The sequence below is a fragment of the Lissotriton vulgaris genome, chromosome 4_1, assembly GCF_964263255.1.
Source record: "Lissotriton vulgaris chromosome 4_1, aLisVul1.2, whole genome shotgun sequence".
Classification (NCBI taxonomy): Eukaryota; Metazoa; Chordata; class Amphibia; order Caudata; family Salamandridae; genus Lissotriton; species Lissotriton vulgaris.
This window is the reverse complement of record NC_141691.1, coordinates 366,206,550-366,228,531: the sequence shown is the minus strand read 5'-3', so window position 1 is coordinate 366,228,531 and position 21,982 is coordinate 366,206,550. Positions and strand designations below refer to the sequence as shown.

General features: G+C 46.8%; 1 protein-coding gene across 1 annotated transcript in view; it reads left to right on the top strand.

The window, feature by feature from the left end:
• TAF9B (TATA-box binding protein associated factor 9b) overlaps positions 1-21,525 on the top strand; it is a 92,058-nt gene extending 70,533 nt beyond the window's left edge. Inside the window, exons 6-7 of the mRNA XM_086918743.1 lie at positions 12,852-12,962; positions 20,753-21,525. Coding sequence (XP_086774869.1) covers positions 12,852-12,962; positions 20,753-20,916 — 275 coding nt within the window. The 3' untranslated portion in view covers positions 20,917-21,525. The remainder of the gene's footprint in view (positions 1-12,851; positions 12,963-20,752) is intronic.
• Positions 21,526-21,982: the final 457 nt, after the last annotated feature.

Below are 21,982 nucleotides of genomic sequence, written 5' to 3'. Positions count from 1 at the left end.
TCCCAACCATTAAACCCACACTGATGCCAGTGTGGGATTTAATTAAAATGCACCCCAGAGGGCATCTTAGAGATGCCCCCTGACACCTACCCTACAATCCACATCTGGACTAAGTGGCTACCCAGGCTGCCACAAAGCAGACATGTTGCTGGACCCCTGGGTGGAGAGCCCCTCGCTCTCCTGGGCCTGCAACAATGCACATCCTGGACGAGGTGCTAGGTCTCCTCCCCCAGGATGGGCAGGGGGAAGCTTCAAAGGCTGGCTGCCTCTGTGAGCTTCTCCAGACCATTTGCTGTACCCAGCAACTGGCCCCCACCGGTTCTGACCCCCACTCTGGCGGGAGGACTGGCGGGAAAAACTGCGTCAGGAAGGGGGGTGTGCCAGCCTTTGCCAACCCCACCCCTCAGGTGGGAGATGCGAGGTGAAGCACGACCCCGGGCTCCGGCCATCTTGAAGATGGGAAGCCATGCACAAACACAGCTAGGTTCCTGCCCCCCTCCCACAGGAGAGGAGCAGACTACGGGGTGTACACACCCCAGGACAGGGACCTATATGTCCCTGCCCTTGCCCTACCTGTAGCACCCCTATATTCAGTATTTAGGGGCTCCCTGAACCTTCCTTTCTCAGATCCTGATAAGAAAAGAAGATCAAGAAGAAGACCCGCAGTGCAGCTGCTAACAGGACGACACCCACTGACTTGGCCCCAGCCCTACAGGCCTGTCAATCCTGGAACCTGCTCCTGCTTAATCGCGGCGACTCCTGCAGACAGCAACCTTGGGACCCCCGGAGGACCTGCCTGCCTTGACCCTCTTGAAGACTGGGACTCCCATCAGCAGAGGCTCTGCTTCAACAACCATACCCCTGGTGCCAGCCAAGAAGCACCAGACCAACCCAGTCGGCACCTGCCATGCCCGAGTGATCCAAGACCACGAGGACGTCCCCCCGGCGTCCGGGACCTGAAGTCCAGTGCCGAGAGACCCTCCTCGGCGAACCAGACGACGCCTGCAGCCTCAGAACCAGGGACCCCTCCAACCGCGACCAGCAGAGGGTAAGATTTCACGACGCTCAAAGACACCCCTGCACCCGTCGCCCTGCAGCCCCCTGCGCCTTCCTTTGGGGTACCTACCTCTTCTCCAAGATCCCACCTTAACCTCTCGAAGTGGTGGTCGCACCTGAAGAATCACCGTCCCCGAGCCTGCAGCCTTTGTTCCCTTTTTACCTTTCTCTTTGAATAACATTGAGCGCTCGGCGCCTCAAAAGCACCCTGCACCCAGCCGCCCGAGTGCCCCCTGTGTCCTAACCTACTTCCCCATTTGCCCTGAGCAAGTGACCAGGAGCCCAGCTCCCACAGCCGCGTGGCCTGCTAGCTAGCCAACCGCCACCAACCGAAGACCCCCTGCCTCTCATTGGACAACATTGGGCCTAACTACCTCTGCACCCGGCTGCCCCTGTGCCGCTGGGGGTGTACCAACTGTACCTACCTGACCCTGGGGGACCCCTGAGTCTATGCCCAGAACCTTAACTTCACTGGTCGAGTACTCACTGGAAACCGATAACCCACTTACCTGCCATAGGATAACATTGACTGGTTTGACTCGAAGAATCTTCTAAGTGTGAAGTTTTGAAACTCTAAAGTATTCCTATAAAATCAACCAAATTCTGAAGTATTCACCTGTGATCAGGAGAGAAGCCAGCACTGTACCTTGTAGCACAGTACTGAACCGCAAAAGTAATCCTAACCGGGTTTACAAGTAACCTGAATTTTCTCCATAGGCATCCATTGACTGCTTTTCTATGAAATTTCTTCCAAGTGTCTACTTTTGAAAACTCGAAATCTTCCTTAAAAATCGTACCTACTACGGAAACATAATTACTTACTTGTCTTAAGTAGAGATCCCAGTGCTGGACCTAGGAGCCCAGTACTGGATTACAAAAGTAACAAGTACATACTTTACCTGTAACCTGAATTTTCTCACATTGGTTAACATTGCCAGATTTTCACTGAAAAGTGTGAACTTTTAAAATACCTTTTTATTCCTTAAAAATCATTGCAATAACCAAAACGTTTTTACTAAACTGTTTCCAGCTTGGACCCCAAGACTGGATCAAGTCCTGGACTTACAAAAGTAATCTACAAAGTAATCATCTGTAATTGTGTAGAAAAACCCATTGAGCTCAATGCTAAATTGTGTTTAGAATTGTGTTGCCTATTGCAACCCCTGTACCTATTGGGTTTACAAAGTAATTTCCTTTCTGCAAAGCAATAACCTGAGATCACTCGTCAATGAGAAAAGTATATTTTTCTATGCCTGTTGTTTCTAAAAATAAAACAACTATATCTTTTGATATAAAAACAATTGGCCTGGAGTTCATTCCTTGAGTGTGTGAAACCTTTTGCTGACTGAGAGTGCACAACAAATGCTTTACACCGTCCTCTGGTACTGCCTTACTGCTCGACCAAGCTACCACTTTTGAGAGTAAGGTCAGCCCTGACTTTAACCTCGGTTATACCTCTGGGGTTGGTGGACTCTATACACACTGTAACTCACTTTGGTCCAGTATATATAGAGCCACTTTCTCACATTTGCCTTTAGTCAGGGTAAGGGGGTACACTCCTAAAATAACCCCTGCTCACCCCCTTGGTAGCTTGGCACGAGCAGTCAGGCTTATCTCAGAGGCAGTGTGTAAAGCATTTGTGAACACATACAGTAATCAAATGACAACACTACAGATGGACACCACACAGGTTTTATATCAAAAATAAGTACTCTTTATTTAGACTTATCACAAGACCACAAACGACAAAAATCCACAACACTGTACTGAAATTGGTAGAATTAGCTTCCTTCTCTTTAGATCTTAAAATGCGACACTTTGAGTCAATGTACCTTAAGATGCGACACGCAGGGCAACGAAAGAGTAGCAGGAAATGTGATGCGGTAGTCCCTTACACGCAAGGACAGTGATGCTTTGAAGATCTGGTGCAAAGAAATAAAGATGACGCTTTCTCCTTGGAGCGACACGCTTCCCGGTGATGCGGCGGCGTCTGCTGCAACGTCAATCCTCTTCTCCGGCGATGCGAGATGCTTTCCACAATGTGAGCTGCGACACTCTTCCCAATGAAGCGGCGACGTCTGATGCGACGTCGATCCTCTCTCCTGGCGATGCGAGTTGCTTCCACAACGATGCGAGCCGCGACCGGCCCTGCAATACTCTTCCCAGTGATGCAGCAGCATCTGCGGAGACGTCGATCCTCTTCTCCGGCGATGAGCAGCGCCAGGCCCTGCGACACACTTCTCGGATATGCGGCGGCATCTGATGCGACGTCGATCCTTTTCTCCTGCGACCCGCTTCCCGGAGATGTGGCTGCGTCTGCGGCGACCTTGTTCCTCTTCTTCGGCGATGTGAGGCTTCTCGTGTTGTGAAACGGCAGTTCGGCGACACACTTCTTGTTCTTGAGTTGTGCTTCCAGCTCCTTGCGACACGCAAGTCCTCAAAAAGTCCAGCACAACTGCAGGCACTTTAGGAAGACTCTTGGGGAGCTGGTTGGTGAAGTCTGTTGTCCCTGAGACTTCATCGGGAGGCAAGCTCTGTTCCAAGCCCTTGGAGATCCTTACAAGTTGAAATAAAATACACAAAGTTCCTTTCTCCTTACTTTAGCAGTCGGGCACCCACTGCAGGCCTATCTCCCAAGCAGCACTTCAGCTTAGGGATAGTCTCTCCTCAGTTTCTTCAGGTTCCTCTCCTCAGCAAAGATTTCATCTTGTTTGGCCAAAAGTGATCTAATTTCTTGGAATCAAAGTTCCAATATTCATACCCCAAAATCCTTTGTCTTCTGAGGGCAGAGGGGCCTTTGCCCAGTCCAAACCAGTTCTGAAGCACTCTGTTTACATGACTCCTTCTTTCCTTTCACAGTGCAGGGCAGAAACATCAGACGCCCCACAGGAGGTGGAGCCAGCATTGTGGAGGGAAGGCACAGCCCTATTCAGGTCCCAGGTGCAACTCCTCCCTCCCTCCCATCTAAATCCAGATCTCTCTATTCACCACTGGGCTGACTCATTCTGTCTCCTGGAATCCCCCAGCCCTGTCACTTCAACTCCATACAAGGAATAAACAGCCTAGCAGAGGCAGGCTTGGATAGTTGGACAAGAAAATACCTACTTCTAGAAGTGGTATTTTCAAACACAGAATGTTAAAACCAATTTCACTAAAAGATGTAATTTATCATTCTGAGTTCAGGCATACTAAACTCCAATTTTTACCATGTTCTCTGAGTCAGTTAGGATTATAAGATGTAATAATCTAACTGCCCATTCTGGCCTATGGAGAACAGGTAGTCTTGCAATAGTGAATAACGAAAATGGCTGTAATTCACTATTAGGACATGCAACACACACTAGGGAATGTCCTACCTTATACTTACAATGCACCCTGCCCTCGGTGCTACTGTCGGAGGGAAGATTAATTGTGGGCAGGAGGGGCCAGGGGACTCGGTGCAGCAGCTCTGAAGCCGCGCTGGGGAGACCGTGAGAGAGAACTAAGGGAAATGGGGCACCTTAAGTTGCACCGGGGTAGTCCTGGAACGCTTGCTCTAAAAATAGGAAGAAACGGATATATGAGCCTTGGAGACTGTTTCTGAAAGTTGAACAAGTTTTATTAGAAGACACAGCTTCTAGAAATATTCAATGATAGCAGTTTGATTCCACAAAGTACAGTTTTGAAGCTGCTAAGAAGAGAGAGAGACTATTCTTTAAGTGCATTTATGTGCTCTGAGGCAGTTTGAATAAACACGGTTGTGCTAGTTGCATAGAAATATACTCACATTTGCTTATAGTGAGAATCCTGGAAATACATTAGAATGCAAAATACAAATTATTATTATTAGGTACGCTCACAACTCTATACTTAGTGAGATGTCCTAGAATCACAATATAAATGCTTAAATGAGAAAAATAAGTTACAGAAAACATATGCAGACATAAAATGTCTTGTTGAAAAGCAGTTACACAGATAAAATACAGGTAAATTATATATAAAAAATATGAACATTTGATCAAGGGCCCTTGGAGGCAACTCTCTGCCTGAATACCTACAAACAGACGAGGAGTTGCCCGCCGATGTTCGTGCGGGCCTCCTTTTTATAATGCCCAAAGCGTGAGATTATAATTACGTCATGTCACGCCACCTCGTATCACATATCCCTTCATCGCCTTTTACGCCCCTGCCTGGTACCTTCCCATCATAAGTGTAAATGTGGCCCCTTCTTGTAATTGTGTATCACGTAGGCCAGTCTAGACTGAGTTCCTGGCATCTTGACTGGAAAATCTATCATTAATTAGAAATGTGTTATTATTGCTCCAAAGGATTGTATTCATGCATCTATGTGCCAGTCTGTGATACTGATTTGCCACATTTATCCTCATTTATCGGACAGGTTCAAGAAGTAGCTTGTGGTGGGAACTTCCCTTTTCTCCGTTCACAGCTTTCAGGTGGGGGCCTGGGGTGTGTTGCAAGATTAAGAAGGAACTTGAACTTTGATGTTCGTGAACCTCACATACAGTGGGGTGGGGGCCTTGAAGCAGCGAGTGCGAGGCCTCGCTGGGAGAAGCTTGGGTCAGACCTGCTTTCTGCGCTAAAAGAAATGGTAGTGCTCAGGCCAATGTAACTGAAGCCTATAGCTTGCAAGCAGCATGGCCTACACAGGTGACTATGCTGAGCAAGTGATAAGAGTGTGACCCCAAAAGTTTCCCAACAAACGAACAACCTTTCAACCCCCCCCACCCTCCCCCCCCCCCCAATGGGCAGCAGAATGAATTTCAATTTGCATCTTGTGTTTCATAGAAAAAAACATTACACACCGCCCCACACCACTCCCCTCCTTCCCTGTAAGCACTTCACTGTCAGTTTAACAGTCCCAGGTCAGTGGCCCGGTCCAACCTTGAAATACAAGTGGTAATGTCTTTTGAGTGTTGTGCAAGATAACTGGCTATGCCGGGGTGCGAGATTAATCTGAAGCTTCGCCGGTGGGCCTGGACTCTAGTGGGGGGCATCCCATTGTAATTAACTACCAGAATGGCCCCCAACCTGTACTTTTTTCTGAGTTTAAAGGATAGAAAAAGGAAAATAAGAAGGTCAAGAGGCCACCCACATGATCTCAAATTGCAAGTCTCCTAGAAACCCCTATAGTAAATACCCGAGCCAGTCTTTCTGGGACCCCTTCCCGTCACATATACATAACAGACTTATCTGTACAGTTCCACATTTGTTGTTCGGCGTGTAGAGCTCAGTCTGGGCGACTGCCTGAGTCTCCGGTTCCAAGTTCAATGTCCGGAGTCGTTTCCACTGATCCCGGAACAACCTCCGAATCTGAAGACTGCAGCGTGCGGTCCTGGGCCCTGGTGTCCTACCAGTCTCTCGCCTCCTCCAGCGAGAAAAAGAGCAAGGCACGATCCTCGCTTTCTACGCATAATTTCGCCGGGAGGCTGTATTTTAGGTTCAGGTCTCTAAGCCGCCGTTTGACTGCGACCAAGGTCTTTCTCTGTTTCTGGACCCTTTGGGTGTAATCAGGGTACACTGATATGGAATGACCCTCGAAGAAGAACTGTTGTCCGCTACAAGAAAGCTGGAGTAGAAGATCCCTATCCCTGAAATTAAATAGTTTTGCAATGATAGCTCGAGGAGGCGTTCCAGGTCAGGGGTTGGGGGCACCAATGCTCTGTGTGCTTGTTCGTTACTGAAGAACTTTGACAACTGCTTAGAAGCCATTTCTCAGGCAATGCAGTCCTCCAGGAACAATTCCACTACGGGGTCCGTTGCCTTCTCAGGAAACCCCACAAATCTTCGGTTCAGCGCGTTTATCTAGCTTGATCACTTGTTGCTTCTGTGTCTTAAGCTGTGACCGTCATCACTCTATCCTAGACTTTCCGTAGATCACATCTCAGTAAATTAACATCTACGGCCACAGCATCTATCTTCCAGATCATTTAGTCCCTAGTCGACTAAATGGCCCGGATAACGTCCATTAGTGTTGGTGTGTCCTCAGCAGCCCTCTCCGGTGTTCCCTTCCCCATCACTGGATCCTCGTTTCTGTCATCTGGGCCATTAAATGTAGGCTGTGCATAATTTGATATTTAATTAGAATGCACCTTTGTCGCTTTGTCCTTTGCGATGATGACCAGCCAGTTGCGCTGGGCGATATCCTGTATGACCCTCCTTGTCAGGGGGAACGCCTGAAGTATCCCTCCATGACGACTTCAACCCCACCCTCCAAGACTATGGCAAGGGGGATCTGCGCCCCAAGGCCCCCCCAGCCAGGCACCTCTAGACGCCCGATCGAGGTCTAAGCACAGTCTCCAGTCTGTCCTCTGGCACTAGTGATCCGCTCCTGGGCACTGGTATGTGTGGAACTTCAGTATTGGCCCAGGCACTTGTCCTCTTCTGCACAGACCCCTGGGCCCTGGGGTGCTGGAACTTCTCTCACCACTAATTGCCTCCGTCTCCCAGTCAGGCAGAACTGACCAGCCTGTTTGTGGCCTCTCGGACCAGGCTCTCAGGGGGGTCTCCCGTCAGTTACCCCTGCTCTCACGACATCTGACCAGGGGTCCCGGAATACCGCCTCACTCCTAGAGCACACCGCCACCAAGCCAGCCGGATCTCATCAAGCCCCAGGCAGCCCCTCAGCAAACCGGCAGTCCGCCGCCCTGCACCGGTCTTTCAACCCAGCTTGCCCACGATACGCTGGCTATCGGGGGGGGGGGGAGGGGGCTGCCATCCAGGAGTGGTCCACTGTACTGCATGCTTCACTGGTGCAGGGCAACTCGTGCTCTGGGCAGGATCGTCCCTGTCCACTCAGGTCCCTCTCAGCTGCTCACCTCTTAGACCCCACTGCTCCACGGGCCAAGCAAATCACTTCTCCACCCGCGTCTGTCCGATCCGCCCTTCCACTGTATTTCCGGTCAGGATCCGGCCTCCGCAAGGGTCACTAAGTGGCAGCGCTGTTTTGGCAGGGGCTTGACTGGCTCACCGGCCCAACGTCGCAAACTGGCTGCTCCTCCAGCCCGTAGCCAGTACCTGCCTCCCCTGCAGGAACGGGGCCCCCTTTCAGCAGTCACCGGGTCCCCCGCTGTCCCAATCTCTCTCACTGAGGCAATCCGCCTTCCTCTGGGACCATGACTTGTTTGCGCCGCCTCAACAGGTTCCGGCAGGTCCGCATTCCCAGCATCTCATGCTGGTCTCACTGTGCCGATTCCAGAATGGCACCGTCTTCTCGTCCGAATCGGGGCTCCGTTTCCTTTACCACGGGGTCTCGCACCATGATAGTCGCTCATGTGGTGGCTGGAGGTCTCGCGGGTCCCATGAGACCAACTTGCATGCCAGTAAGAGCCAGGATTCCTCCGGATGCATACTTAACTCGGGCCGTCGTGCAGGGCTCTTTCAGAGCACGTCTACGCAGCCATGATGCAAAGCAACTCCCCCAAAATACACCAACTAATATCTAAGAATTAAAAGACAACAGTTTAAGAGTTGTACTATAATAACTGTAATTTGGAAACATTCATATCACAACCATTGCACTTGATAGATCAATGCTTATTATCCTTATGCTTCGAATCCTGAAATGGCAAACACAGCCATTTAGCATTCACATAGGAGTAAATGGTGTAAACCGCTCCATTACATTTTCACATGGTCTTCTTTCCAATACTTAACACCCTTCCTTGTGTGCTAAAAGGTCTACTGAGTAGTGCCTTTCTTTTAAATACTAAGTGTGTTTTATACCTGTCAAAAGGGAGTTATTGTAATAAACATCTTCCCAACATAAATTCCTGAGGATACGGTTAATGCAAGCTACTTTGGTAGGCACAAGGGGGACGTGGGACCCAGCCATAGGTGGCAACAATCGCAAAATGGAGTGGTCACTAGGGGTCCAGTAACTGGATATCACTTGCAAAGCATTATTTATAGTTACAATTAAATATCTTTCTAGTGTGTAGATAAAGACCCTGACTCATTGTGGTGTGAAGGCAGAGGCCTTCCTTCTCACCATAGCTTCAACTTATTTTGCCACAAGCTAATCCCATTTTATAGAATCTGGTCCTTTTACAATGGCCTTGTTTAAATTTTTGCAGGATTTCTTTTTTATTATAACTATTTGCAGGATTAGCTGGAGACTAGCTTGAATGGTCACCACCCTGAGGTTGGGGAGAGCTTTCTCCAAATATAAATTCTTCAATTCCCCAAAATCGGTCCCCTATTTGCACTGAGATTCCTCATGCAGGTATGTTATAGTGTTCTCTAATTAGAAGAAGTGACACCAGCACCCAATTTCTCATTATAAACTCTGACTTCAGCAGTCAAGCTCTTTACCCCAGTGCATATTGAATCTTACCAATGTGTGCTTTCTTTGAAAGTACCTGTACATTTTGCTGTTCCCAAGGAAGTTTACCTTGAGTACACTGAACTTCTTTGGGGGGTGTCCTTCAAGTCCAAGGTTCTAGAGCTTTGTCACGCAGCAGTTTCTCTCAGGATGCGAAGGCCACAATACGGTTTCCCTAGTTACTTTACCTTTCCAACCCTTTATGGCATTTCCAGCTGATCTCGTGGTGCATGGTGATGATGCTTTCCATGCTAATAAATGAGTCCTCCACTGAGACGAAGGCTCATTCTTTGATTTACCTCAGTTGGAATGTCTGATAGTACTTTTTTACATATTCAACAGAAGAACCCGTCCCAAACATGAATTAACACAATGGTGTAGATTGCTATGTATGATCTACTGTCCACCCCTCCAACTCCCTTCCCCTAACCTCCGGCATGTCAAGACTGTTAAATGAAAACAATTCTGCATGCTACAAGTGTTGACCTGAACCCATTGTATATATGCAGTCTGCTAAATCAGTTCCTCCAAAAGAAGTGGTTTCTACATCCTTGATCCAGTAGGCAAGGACACAACCTGGGGATGACTGGGGATGTCACCCCTATCGAAGAGAAGACTGCTCACATTTTGCAACATAGTTTCTCTGGTCTCCTCTGCAGTCTGGTGGTACACCAACTGTTGAACCACCAACATGTCTGGGCAAGATGAAGTGCCATTTATTTCCCACTGCTATAACATGCATGTTCAGGAATAACATCTTTATACCTTAGTCCTAGGTCACGCTGGTGCTTCTTGGCATTATTATCCTTGAAGTTGTGGAATCCATTTAGAATGATCACTCTAAGATGGGACTTGGTCACAGCAAAGGAAGCTTTGCCTGGGCTTTGGTTTCTGTGCAAGTGTTTCACTGGAAAAACTGGAGAAGCCCCTGTGTATCAGCACTGTAACGAACCAATCCTCCATGAAGAATTCCATGCTATTACCCTTAGTCCTTTGCACTTGGTCCTGCTGTCTGCCTTCTTAGCCTTTTGATAAACGATGAAGTATCCTTCTTAAACTTCTTCACAGTATCCTTGAGCCACTTCGTCTCTAACTACTTGCAGTTTCTTCTCAGTGGGGCTAGTCATTTCATATATTCATTAATTCAGCCTTTAGCAAATTAACCTGCACATTCACAGTGGCAACATTTTTTCGAGGGCCTGCATGCAGGTTTGGCAGACAGAGGTGATTTGCTTACTCCCCAGGCAAAGCCCTTGATATCAGTGTCAAGAATTTATTGATAGAGCGGATGTTAGAAAACAGCTTTCTGGTTGGCAGAGGATGCACTCTGACAAGCCACAATCCTTGTCAGGGTAAGTCACTAAACAACCTACATTATCCTGTGCTCACCTGCAGTCATGAGCAACCGGGGCAAAGTCATTCTTGTGGCTCTGGACTCTCCACGGAGAGTCTGGTATCCCGAGCTTCTCCAATTGAGCATTGATCCTCCAGGAGGATCTTCTTCTGCAACAGCAGGGGTAGGTCCTCCACCCCAAACTGTCAACTCTACGCCTTCTTGTGTGGAGAATGAGCTGCAGCAGTTAATAGCATTCGACTTTCCTCCCGAAGTTTAATGTTATTTTTGCAGCCAGGCGTCCCTTTAACAAGACTGTACGCCTGCCGGTGGCAAAAATGTCTAAAATATTGTACATCAAGATCTATTGATCCTCTTTCTGCTTCCCTATCTCAGGTCTTACTTTTTATTTTGATCCTTGCCCAGCAGGGCCCAACTCAGGGTACTCTTGAAGGATACCTTTCGGCCTTGTCTGCCTTTATAAGGCTGCCAGACGAACCCTACTTATTTAAATCCCCTGTTGTAAATCGATTTTTCATGGGGCTTGTAAATGTTTTCACCTGCCCCTTTTATCATTCCTCAGTGGGACCTTAACTTGGTTCTCACCTTCCTGATGTGTGCTCGATACGAACCTCTGCACAACTGCCCCCTCCGGCTGCTTACTATCAAAATATCATTTTTAGTAGCAATAACTTATGCCAAGAGGGTGAGTAAATTGTATGCTCCGTCATCTAAGCTTCTGTACCTGACACATTACTGCTTCACACTAGGGTCTCTTTCTTCCCGAAAGTGGTAACACCATTCCACTTGGGGCAATCTGTCACCTTGCCCACTTTCAACGCTCCACCGCCCCCTTCTAAAGAAGAGGAGTGACTCCACCGTATGATTGAAAAAGAGCGGTGTCATTCCACCTTGACCACACAAAAGAGTTCCAGGTGGACGACTAACTCTTTAGGGGGGCAGACCGTGGAACCATAGAGGGATTGTGCGGTGCTGAAAAGGACAATCTCTCTGTGGGTTGTCCTTTGCATCAAAATCTGCTAAACTGTAGCCAAAAAGCAGCCTCCTAAAGGCTTCAGGGCTCACTGTACCAGAGTTAAAGCTACCACAGCATGGCAATGTGGAGTTTTAGTCCTTGACATGTGTCGGCCAGCAACGTGGGCATCACTGCACACGTTCACCAAGCACTACTGCCTGGACAGTCAAGTCCCCAGGGGCCGCTTTTGTGACTGCTCTGCCCTGCAGGACATCCTGGTCTAAACTTGTCTGCAGTACCTCCTCTGGGGATGGTATTGCTTTGGCATCTATTCAAAGGTAAGGAATCAGCGGCTAGATGTTTCTATCCGATGGAAAAGTTACTTACCTTATCCGGTAGAGACATGATCTAGCCGCAGATTCCACATTGACCGGCCCATCCTCCCTGCACTGACGACTGGTTTTTAGTCTCTGGGCTGTTCCCCCTCAGGGCCCTAGCTGTTGAAAACACACCAATGTCCGTGCACGTCATGGCTATGCGCTCCTGTCCTTGTAACAGTTATGTAAAAAATATTTTTGGGAGCTATAAAATGGGCTGTATTTCAAGGTGGAACATATAGGAGTTGAACATACAATGAGCCTATTGTTTTTAATTTTTTTTATATGAATCAAGAGAAAAACTAAAGAAGGTGATGTCCAGAAATGTTGCATAGCAACAGCTGCCACTTGAGAATTAAAGGCTCAGATGAAGGCCTTAAATGTTCTGATGATTTGCAGACCTCCTGCGAGATGTTGGTTATTGAATGCAGGTGATGATCCAGCCGAATGTGCAGACTCTGCAGCTCAGAGTTTTCTCTGTTATAATCTTTTTTTTTACATCAGACTTAAGATTGTCAGTCTTAACATGCACTACAATGCTAGTCATACTTTTGTTATTCACTCTTGTCATATTGTCAGTAAACAATCGTCCCTTTATGATTCTCTTCGCCATTTTAACTTCACTCCTTAACTGTAAAGGGGTAGTTTTAATGCACATTGTTAGTAAACCATTGAGATGTGTTTTGTCTTCCATAAGTTTGTCCTCTAGAGACTATATAAAACTTTTAGGAGCGATTGTTAATAGCAAACGCAATACATGTTCAACTCCTTGTTGTGTATTGTTTACAGGTACTCCTGCACAGTCTGTATCCGTGTCAACAAAAGTTGGGAACCCAGTGCCACTGACCAGTCAAAGATTCACTGTACAGATTCCATCCTCTCAAACATCAATAAAATCAGGTAAAGATTGACACCTTTTTGAATTACCCTTTACAGTATGTTGAAGATCCCGAAACACTGCCAATTATCTCTCTTCTCTCACTGAATTATCCTCACCACTTTCTTTTAGCATTCCCCTGGTTCTGGGCCAGTGTCTTCTTGCCTTTGATGATCACACTGTTTTTTCCGTCTGCTGGCAGCAGGTTGAAACTTGACCTCCCACATTCTCTAACCTGTTGATGACCCAGGTGTATGGACAGCACCAGGGCCTCTCAGAGATGCATCCCTCTTTGGCTATCCAGTTTAAACTGCAACATTATTTTGGTCCTAAGACACTCTTGGTAATCTACCTCATTCACCCAGGGTTGACGATGTGGACATGGTGGTTTAACAAAAACTACACTTAGGGCCATCCATGTGAGTCACATGTAGTTTTTGTTAAACCACCCTGTCCACATCGTCTTGCCTCCATGTTGTAACTTCAGTCCTAGCAGCCACAAGATATTTCTCCTGCAGGCCCTGATGTACCTCTATAATTTTATGTGTGTGATTGTATAATTATTGTAATGAGTAAGGTTGAGAGGGAGTGTATTGAATGAATGCACTCTGCTTAACTCTAACTATGATCCAATTCTAAACCAGAAACACCATGGTTTCTCCCTCCACCTTATGTTTAATGTAAGAATCTAAATCAATGTATATATTTTTCTAAAGCACTTATATGGATTCTTTATATGAACTCAAACATAACAAATAACAAATAAATTATATATATATATATATATATATATATATATATATATATATATATATTTATATATATTTTCATAAAAAAGGTGTATTGATTTTGTGTGATGTATTGTCAGCTCTGAAACGTATCTTTTGTCACCTCTCATCTGATTGTAAGGATCCCTTTGGGACCTTGAAATTAACCCTGGCAGGGTAGTTCTTGTTTCTATTCAGCTATACAAACCTGGAACACCAGAGTGGCAAAGACATTATCTATGCGTCCAAGAGCCCACTCAACCAAGAAGCAGGGCGCATCACCTGCATGATATCTGCATGGCAGCAGCCTGGTCATCGCAACACACCTTCACGAAACACCCACGTTTCAACCCAACCAACCCAGGAAACAGGATACTGCTACAACTACATAATCTAACGAACAGCATGTGAATCCAGAAAAGGAATCATGCTGCAAAACAAAATGGTTACTTACCAGTAGGAGTATTTTTACAGTTTCAAGTTTTCCAGATTCACATGCATCCCACCTGCCTCCCCAGAAATGGGAGATGAAGCAAGCAGGTGGGAACTATATTAAAAAATTGAAAATCAAGAGATGGCCCTACCACCAAATGGTGGTCAACGATCCCCAGAACAAAAAAGAATAATAATTACATACCCAACCACTAGATGGAGTAATGCACAGCTTCTGAATCCAGAAAACTCTTCAAGCTGCAAAACTACTCCTACTGGTAAGTAACTATTTTGTAATTTGTTGTAGAGCGACCTTCAAAGGAGCTATAAAGTTTATAGAAAAACATTTCCCATTATCCAGTTCTGCATCTCTAGCTGTGACCAAGAATAATCATCCCAGAATGTTCATTTGTCTGATACTTGCTTGTGTTACAGATGACAACCTAGTCACTTTTTTTTTACACTTAGATTCCCTATTGCTTTATTTCAACAACTAGTTTATTGGAGACAGCCTTGAAATTTCTATACAAATGAGGCCTTGTTGAATTCAAAATGTTGTCTTCTTTTCACCTTCCTGTTCTAGTCTCACGCCAGTTGATTATCAAACTGCTAGTATGTAGAAAAACAGAGGGCTAGTGTTGGAAAACGAGGCATTAGTTTTGAGGCCAGCACAAATAATGGGTCTACATTGTCCTTCACTGGGAACCAAACACCCCATTGTAATGCTTGACTATCAGAGGGTAGCATTGCAGAGCAATCTAAGGCTTACTCAAAGCAGGTGGTGTGGGCTAGTAATCGCCATTTATAGGTACACAGAAATAACACTCAATATTTGATTGTCCACTCTGTACTTTTCTTTGCAAAAAGAAAGAGTACGTTTCTTACACACACACTAGTCAATACTATGCATTATTTTACAAATATACAGAAGCTGTTGGGAATAAGTCTTGACATTGCGTACAATGCCCCAGTGCGGGGGCTAGTACCATCACTCACATGTATGAACATCATTTTGCCCCCAAATGCAGTGGGTTGGCCATAACCTGGAGCAAGGGCCCTTCCCAATGGCACCACCCCAGTGGCGGCCCACCCCATTATTTAAATAAGTGACACATAACCCTGACTGAGAGCCTCTCATACTGACCATATAGTAAAAACGCACTTTAATAACAGTGGCTGATAGTCTCGTTCAACTAACTCAAGACATAACACAGAACAAATAAACATAGTGCAACCAGAATGTATGAAGGAACAAGTTGGCTTGTTATCATTCCCCCCCAATCTCAGAAGACAGGGTGGAGGAATTGGTCTTGAGTATTAAGTCTGGCTCACCTCTGGATCCGTGTCCCCCTTATATACTTCACATGGCATCTAAAGTTATCAGCTCTGCCCTATCCCCACTAATTAGCAAAAGTTTGGCGGATGGATTGTTCCCCAAGGCATAGAAAAAAGCCTGTATATTCCCACTTATGAAAAAAATCTAAAATGGACCCACAGGTTGAGATGAACTATAGACCTATCTCCTGCCTGCCATTTGCAGCAAAAGTACTGGAAAAGGCCATTAATTGTGAACTGATGGCTTTTCTTGAGACAAACAATCTGCTAGCTACCACCCTGCATGGTTTCCGTGCTAAACATTCTACGGAGCAACAGAAGAAATACGTAAGGTAACCGTATGAGGGGGAAGGGCTATATTAGTCCTGCTAGATCTAACTGCAGCCTTTGACACAGTGAATCATACAGTGTTGAATCAAAGGCTGCAGGAGACGGGAGTAAGGGGCACATCACTTTCTCTTTTATCATCCTTTCTGTCAGACAGGGGACAAATGATCTGTTGGAATGGCCTAAGATCTGAAGAGTTTACCTTGCTGGGTGGAGTCCCACAGGGATCGGCCTTATCACCAACTTTATTCAACATATATGTGGCCCCACTGGCCGCATATATGTTGAATGATAAAGAGCCATGAGTTTAAATTGGTGTCTTATGCTGACGATACGCAGCTTATAGTATCTGTTACGGAGTCAGGAGACACCAGGGCCACAGACTTCCTGTAATTTGGCACAAAGGATCCAATCTGGAGCCAACTATGGTGGCCAAATGCTGCCGGATCACCTCTGATACCAGTTTTAAAAGCTAGGAATTTAGGAGTCATGGTCAATAAAAATTTGACCTGGGCCCCACAAATCAATCCGGTCATGTCCGCATGTTTCTTCACCCTAAGAGGACTGAGAAAGATTCTCCCCTACATTGCCATTGCCTAACTCTAACACAGCGCCAAGACGCCTCGGCATTAGTGCGCTTTATAAGAACAGTCAGTCAACGCAGTAGCAAGAATACATGTCTAGGCATCACTTAGAATGACTTGTACTTATCATATCTGATAACATGAAAAATGAAAGTCCATCTCAGTCCCTAAAAGGCATCACATTTATATTCACATGATTATGAAATTACAACCAGGCATCCTGGCAAGAATGCCTGGCAACATATTTCGAAATTACATATCATTCCACATATTACATGTGACTTCCAATCTCCATAAGGAACACCATTCGTAAATGCACCACTGGTGCAATTACACCTTTCCACCTCTAGGGGATATCTCCACGAAGACAATCCATGTTCAGCCTATCACACCTCAGTGTAGTCCTAAGCATCAGCTCCCAGCTGAAGAACAAAAGTTCCAGCATTAGGTATGCTTGACAAAACATGAATAACCCTTGAGGGGTTCTTATCTTCAAGTACCCCATAGGGTGGGGACGTTCTACTTTCGTGCTGGGGGAGTCTGCATTGCTCCTGCAGCTCCCTCTGCACCTTTGCAAACAAATGGTGGTGACTCCATCTTCCGGAGGTCACCACGCTCTGAAATCAAGTAGGTTTTTCTTTTCCATGGTCCAAGCCCAGCAGGGCATATGGGGCTCTCTTTCTGGAAGCGTGAATATTCTAGCAGCTGCTCTCCCACTGCTGCGGGGAGAGCCGCGCTGCTTTCGTTGGTGACCTCACATTGCATCTTTACTTTCTCGGGGGCCCGGTCCCACCCGGACACCCCACATGCAGCTAAGGTGGAGAGCAGCCCAGGGAGCCCACCCCTGGCTGCTCTCGCCAGTTCCTTGCCTGGCCAGCATCTTTGTGTCCTGCCACAAGAGCCGACTCTTCATTCTGATCTGCCCTCTCCTGTGGGTAGACACAGATGCTGCAGCAAGTTGGGCGGGGCCTTCGGGGAAGTGCGACAGTACTCACCGTCCACCTTCTTGCTGCGGGTGAGTGCGATGGCACACTCACCTCTGACACCAGCGCCCAGGAAAGGGTCCTTGGCCTCTCCCACCTTCTCAGGGAGCGTGACTGCGCTTTCAAACTTCTTCTGCGTGGCCCGGGGTAGGGGCCCCGGGCCCCAGTAATCTCTTCACTGGTGCGCAATTGCTATTTGGCGGGACCCTGAGATGGGGTCATTGGCCCCAGGAACCTCTTCATTTGGTCAAAACGGCACTCCCCGGCTTCAGGTTACGTCACAGCCCGGGGTAGGCTCCTGGGCCACCGGGGGGTCATTTCACAGTGAGCGCAACGGCGCGTCTTGACTTTACTTTGCGGGGCCAAGGATTGAGAGCCTGGGTCACGTTTGCACCTTCACGAGGTGTGTGATGGTGCTCCCCGGCATGACATTCTTCTGGGAGAAGCCCCTGGGACCTGACCCACCCTGGAGTACCATCAAAGACCAGCAGTAGAGCCCCACGCGCTTCGTTGTCGGTCCGATCTGAGGTCAAAGGTCAGCTGCCTTCTGGGGGCATATCTGCCCCGTAGGTCTGATTTCGATGGCCTCTTCTCGCTCCTGGTGATCAACCCTAGCCATCTGGAGCACTTTTAACCACCCTCCTGGCCTCCAAGAGGGTGACTCAGCAGGGAGCTGTCTTCACTGGCTCCCTGCGCTAGCCTTTCACCTGCCTCTCCTTCTTGCACAGCGTCCCCGGGCTTCCTCCTACGGGCACTGGACTCCCTCAAAGGCACAGTCCAGAGTCTTGGGGCGGTCAGGGGATTCCTCCTTCCAGCTGCCCATAGTGCCAGGCTCCAGCGCCAGTCTTCCTCAGCAAGACCACACCACAGAGCGAGCTCCTCTTCCTGTACAAGATCTTTTAAGAGAAATTGGAGGGGGCGGGCAGGAAGGCACTTCTGCTCTATCCTGCAGCGGCACATCACCTCTCCGCCCCTGATCCCTACTTTCTGAACAGGCCTCTGAAATACTTCAAGATGGCGTCATCCAGGGGTCTCATGCCAGATGGTCTCTGAAAAGCCCTTTACCTCCCCCTGATCCCTTCCTTCATGGCCTGGAGCAGGCCTGGTGCCTGGTCCGGGTGACAGCTGCTGATTGATACCCTGCAGCTTCACCTCAACCTCTCCCTCCTGGAGAGAAAATCTTTGCCCTTGGGAATGCTTGCAGTGAAGGGCTAGGCCTCTGATGCTACAGCTTGGGGAGGAAGGTAATTAATCCAGCTTGGCAGAGTCACACCCGGCCGGGCTCTGGTTATGAGCGGAGTCAGAGGAATATGTCATTTCTGGATGACCCATAATCAATACAGATATGGCTTTGGACTCAGGAGAATATTTCTTTGTACACAGCTTATAGTGTACTTTGGTGCGTTTCGGGAGTTTGTAGGCCCTAGGGCACTGAAACTACCCCAGGTGGTCTATGTCTCCATAGGAGAATAATGGAGGGTTCCTACAGTGAAACAGTTAACACTGACTCTACCTTACATGTGTCTCCCCACATTATGATGCCTATTCCATGTCGCCACACAACTCTACATAATCCCTTCCACACCGTTCTATCTGTACCAACTCCTGGGCTACGCACAACAGGAATCTCCCCAGCACAGCCCTTCCAGGGGTGCGCACACATGTCCACATGCAACCAGTCTGGTGCCCCTTAACCTGGCTTCAGCACAGCGGCTTTATCTTACAAGGCGGACACCGGTGAAATCCACATGTAGTCCATTTTATCATGAGTTCACTGTGAGTGAGTCCAAGCTTATGAGGTTCTCCCTCAGTAGATTTTGAGGCCAGTATCCCTCTTCTAAACCCCAGGGACCGAGCCCCTGTGCACTGTTTTGACTTTCCAGTGACAAGGCTTGTTGGCTCTACACTCCTGAGATCTTCAGGCTACAAGAAGCTCTAGCCTCCAGCATCTTTTCCTGCCAAGTACAGCATCCTCACTGTATCCACTGCACTGTGGGCCTTCATATTTGGTGAGTTGCTCGAGGTCCGCTTGTAATTCATGTGCCTTCGGCCTGCGGGTTCTACTGAGTTTGGTCTTCTGCTTCAGAGGTCTCCCCTGCTTGCTCAGGGTCTGCTCTTTACTCTTCTGCTTGTGGTGAGTCCCTTGAACCTAGCTGGTTCCAACTTTGCTCCTTCTTCGTTCTCCACGCTAGTTACGGCCACCAAGGCTTGTTGGTGCTCCCCCCAGACACCTAACCCTTGGTGTTTGACATCCAACGTGGGACAGCTTGTGCATGACTCCAGGTCTTCCTCAGCGTCGCTTGGTCCTCACCGCTGCAGCGGCATGGTCACCGTCAACTTGTCTGTACCGTCTGACAACGGTGGGCATGTTCTTCGTGGTCTCCTGGTCACTCCTGAGTGGCATAGACTCTGTCCCCTCTGCATGCAGGTTCTTCACTGCCAGAATCTACCCTTGGATTTCACCGGACTTGTTCACCTACTTCTCCAGAGGCCCTTTTCTCCAAGTATTCCGTTGTCGTCTACGGAGGATTCAGATGTCTCTTCACCCCTATGCACCTGGCTTCCTCGGTAGAGGTAACCTGGTCTCTAGGGCATTCACAGGTGGGGTGGCTCTCCAACCTTCCGTCCTCCAAAGTAATTCTTCAAGGTTCTATGAAAGGGTCCGTTTTCTGCAAAACTGTGAACGTGCCATCTCCATTGACTTCCATTGGACACGTGGCTGTGTTCCCCCTCTGCACACAGCCTCTGTGGGGTTCCTGGGTACTTACCTTGGGTGGTTCCCTATGTCCCCGGCTCCTCTGAATCTTCTTGTCCAAGTCCTGTCCTCTCCTGCAGTTTGCATTCCACTTCCTTAATATATGGTTTTCTCATCACCTGGAGACCCCTGTATTTTGTGCTATTTACCTTATTGCAATTGAAGTAGTGTTGTGTATTTGAGTTGCTATCTCCATGTAGGAGATCTTACAATGTGCTGGTGAGTGGTGTGTAATAAATAGGCATATGTTTATATATACACTGTGTAGTTCATTGTCGTTTAACCTACAGTACATGATTAAACTGGTGAAACAAGCTGCTTAACACTCCTTCAAGATAAGCCTGAAGGCTGCTCTCCACGGCTACCACTTTAAGAGCGTTCTATGGTTATTATCAACGACCACTAAAATCACCACAAGGGTTGCCTGGATTAATGCAAGGTGCATCACTTAATTAAATGTGCACCGTATACTAAGCCAGCCTCCTACACTCTCACTTATTCTGTAGTTGATGAAAAGTATTTGATATAGTTAGGTCCAATACTTGTGCTGTATCTTGACCTTTACTAGTTCATTAGAATTGAGTGTCTTAACATTTGAAATCAATGTTTGTTCTCTCTTCTATACTGCAGCAACTACCACTACCCCTACAGTCCAAAATGTTCTTATTAATCCTTCGTTAATCGGGTCAAAGAACATCCTCATCACAACAAACATGGTATCCTCACAGAATGCGGCTGAATCAAATCCACTGAAGAGGAAACACGAAGATGACGAGGACTATGATGCGCTCTAACCTGCTGGTGGTTGAACTTTTTGTTTTAGAAAAATAGAATTGTCTGTGTGTAGTTTGCGGCCAATTCGTTATAGAGCATTTTCCACGAACTGTTACTTACCAACATTTAAGTCAAGTATGTGGGGATCAGGGATGGGTCACATTGGAGTTTGCACTTGTTTTCACGTAGAATGCCATCATGTTAAGTCTGTTTGATGGAACAGAGGAATTTAATTTCAGTTTCTTTTTCCATAGAGCAGCTTTGATTGTTCATCCACTTTTGATAATTGTAATTTGAAAATGAGAACTGGCTCTTCATATGGTATTAGTATGTTTAAATGTAATGTTTTTTTAGATAAGTCCTTTTCTGTTGTCTTTGTGTAGATATATTTTTCTAAAAAAAAAAAGTAAAATTGTTTGGATTTTTTTAAATTTAAATGAACCTTCAGTTTGTGTCACTTGCAAATGCTTCAAATTTAAATTCGGACTGTTTACATTGTGTCACTACTTTACCACTTTATAATAATGTCAACTTAATTCAAATTCTCATTCTAAATTACTAAAAACGCAGGCGACAATAATTTAAACCATTTTGCCTTTAAATAAAAAAATACAGAGCTGTTGCCAATAGTTATAGCCTATTTCATGTTTCAACTGTATATGTCGGAAAATTGTTTGCTTCACTCTCCTAACATATGGATCAACTGCAGTTCACTATCCTCCTTAATGATAAAATGGTTTTGTGATTGCTGTTTTTGATGAGAACATTTCCTTTTTGGTTTTGGATTTCCTGGCAAAAGATGTATTACCTTTTAGTTACTTAGTAGTGTGACAATATCGGCATTTCTTAACACAAGAAAAATCACCAAAATAACAAAAATCCAATCAGTAGAACCCGGGCTACACATTTTAAAAGTTCTAGTTGAAAATAGATCCAAAAAGCAGGAACCACCATTCTCTGGTATCTGGTCATACTGGACTGGATTAAAGTCACAAGTTCTGGGCAACTGCGATAGAGTGCGGTTTGGATACTGGAACCAGGTATGTCCTGGTAAAGAGTTTATCTTCTCACAGTCCAAACCCAGGA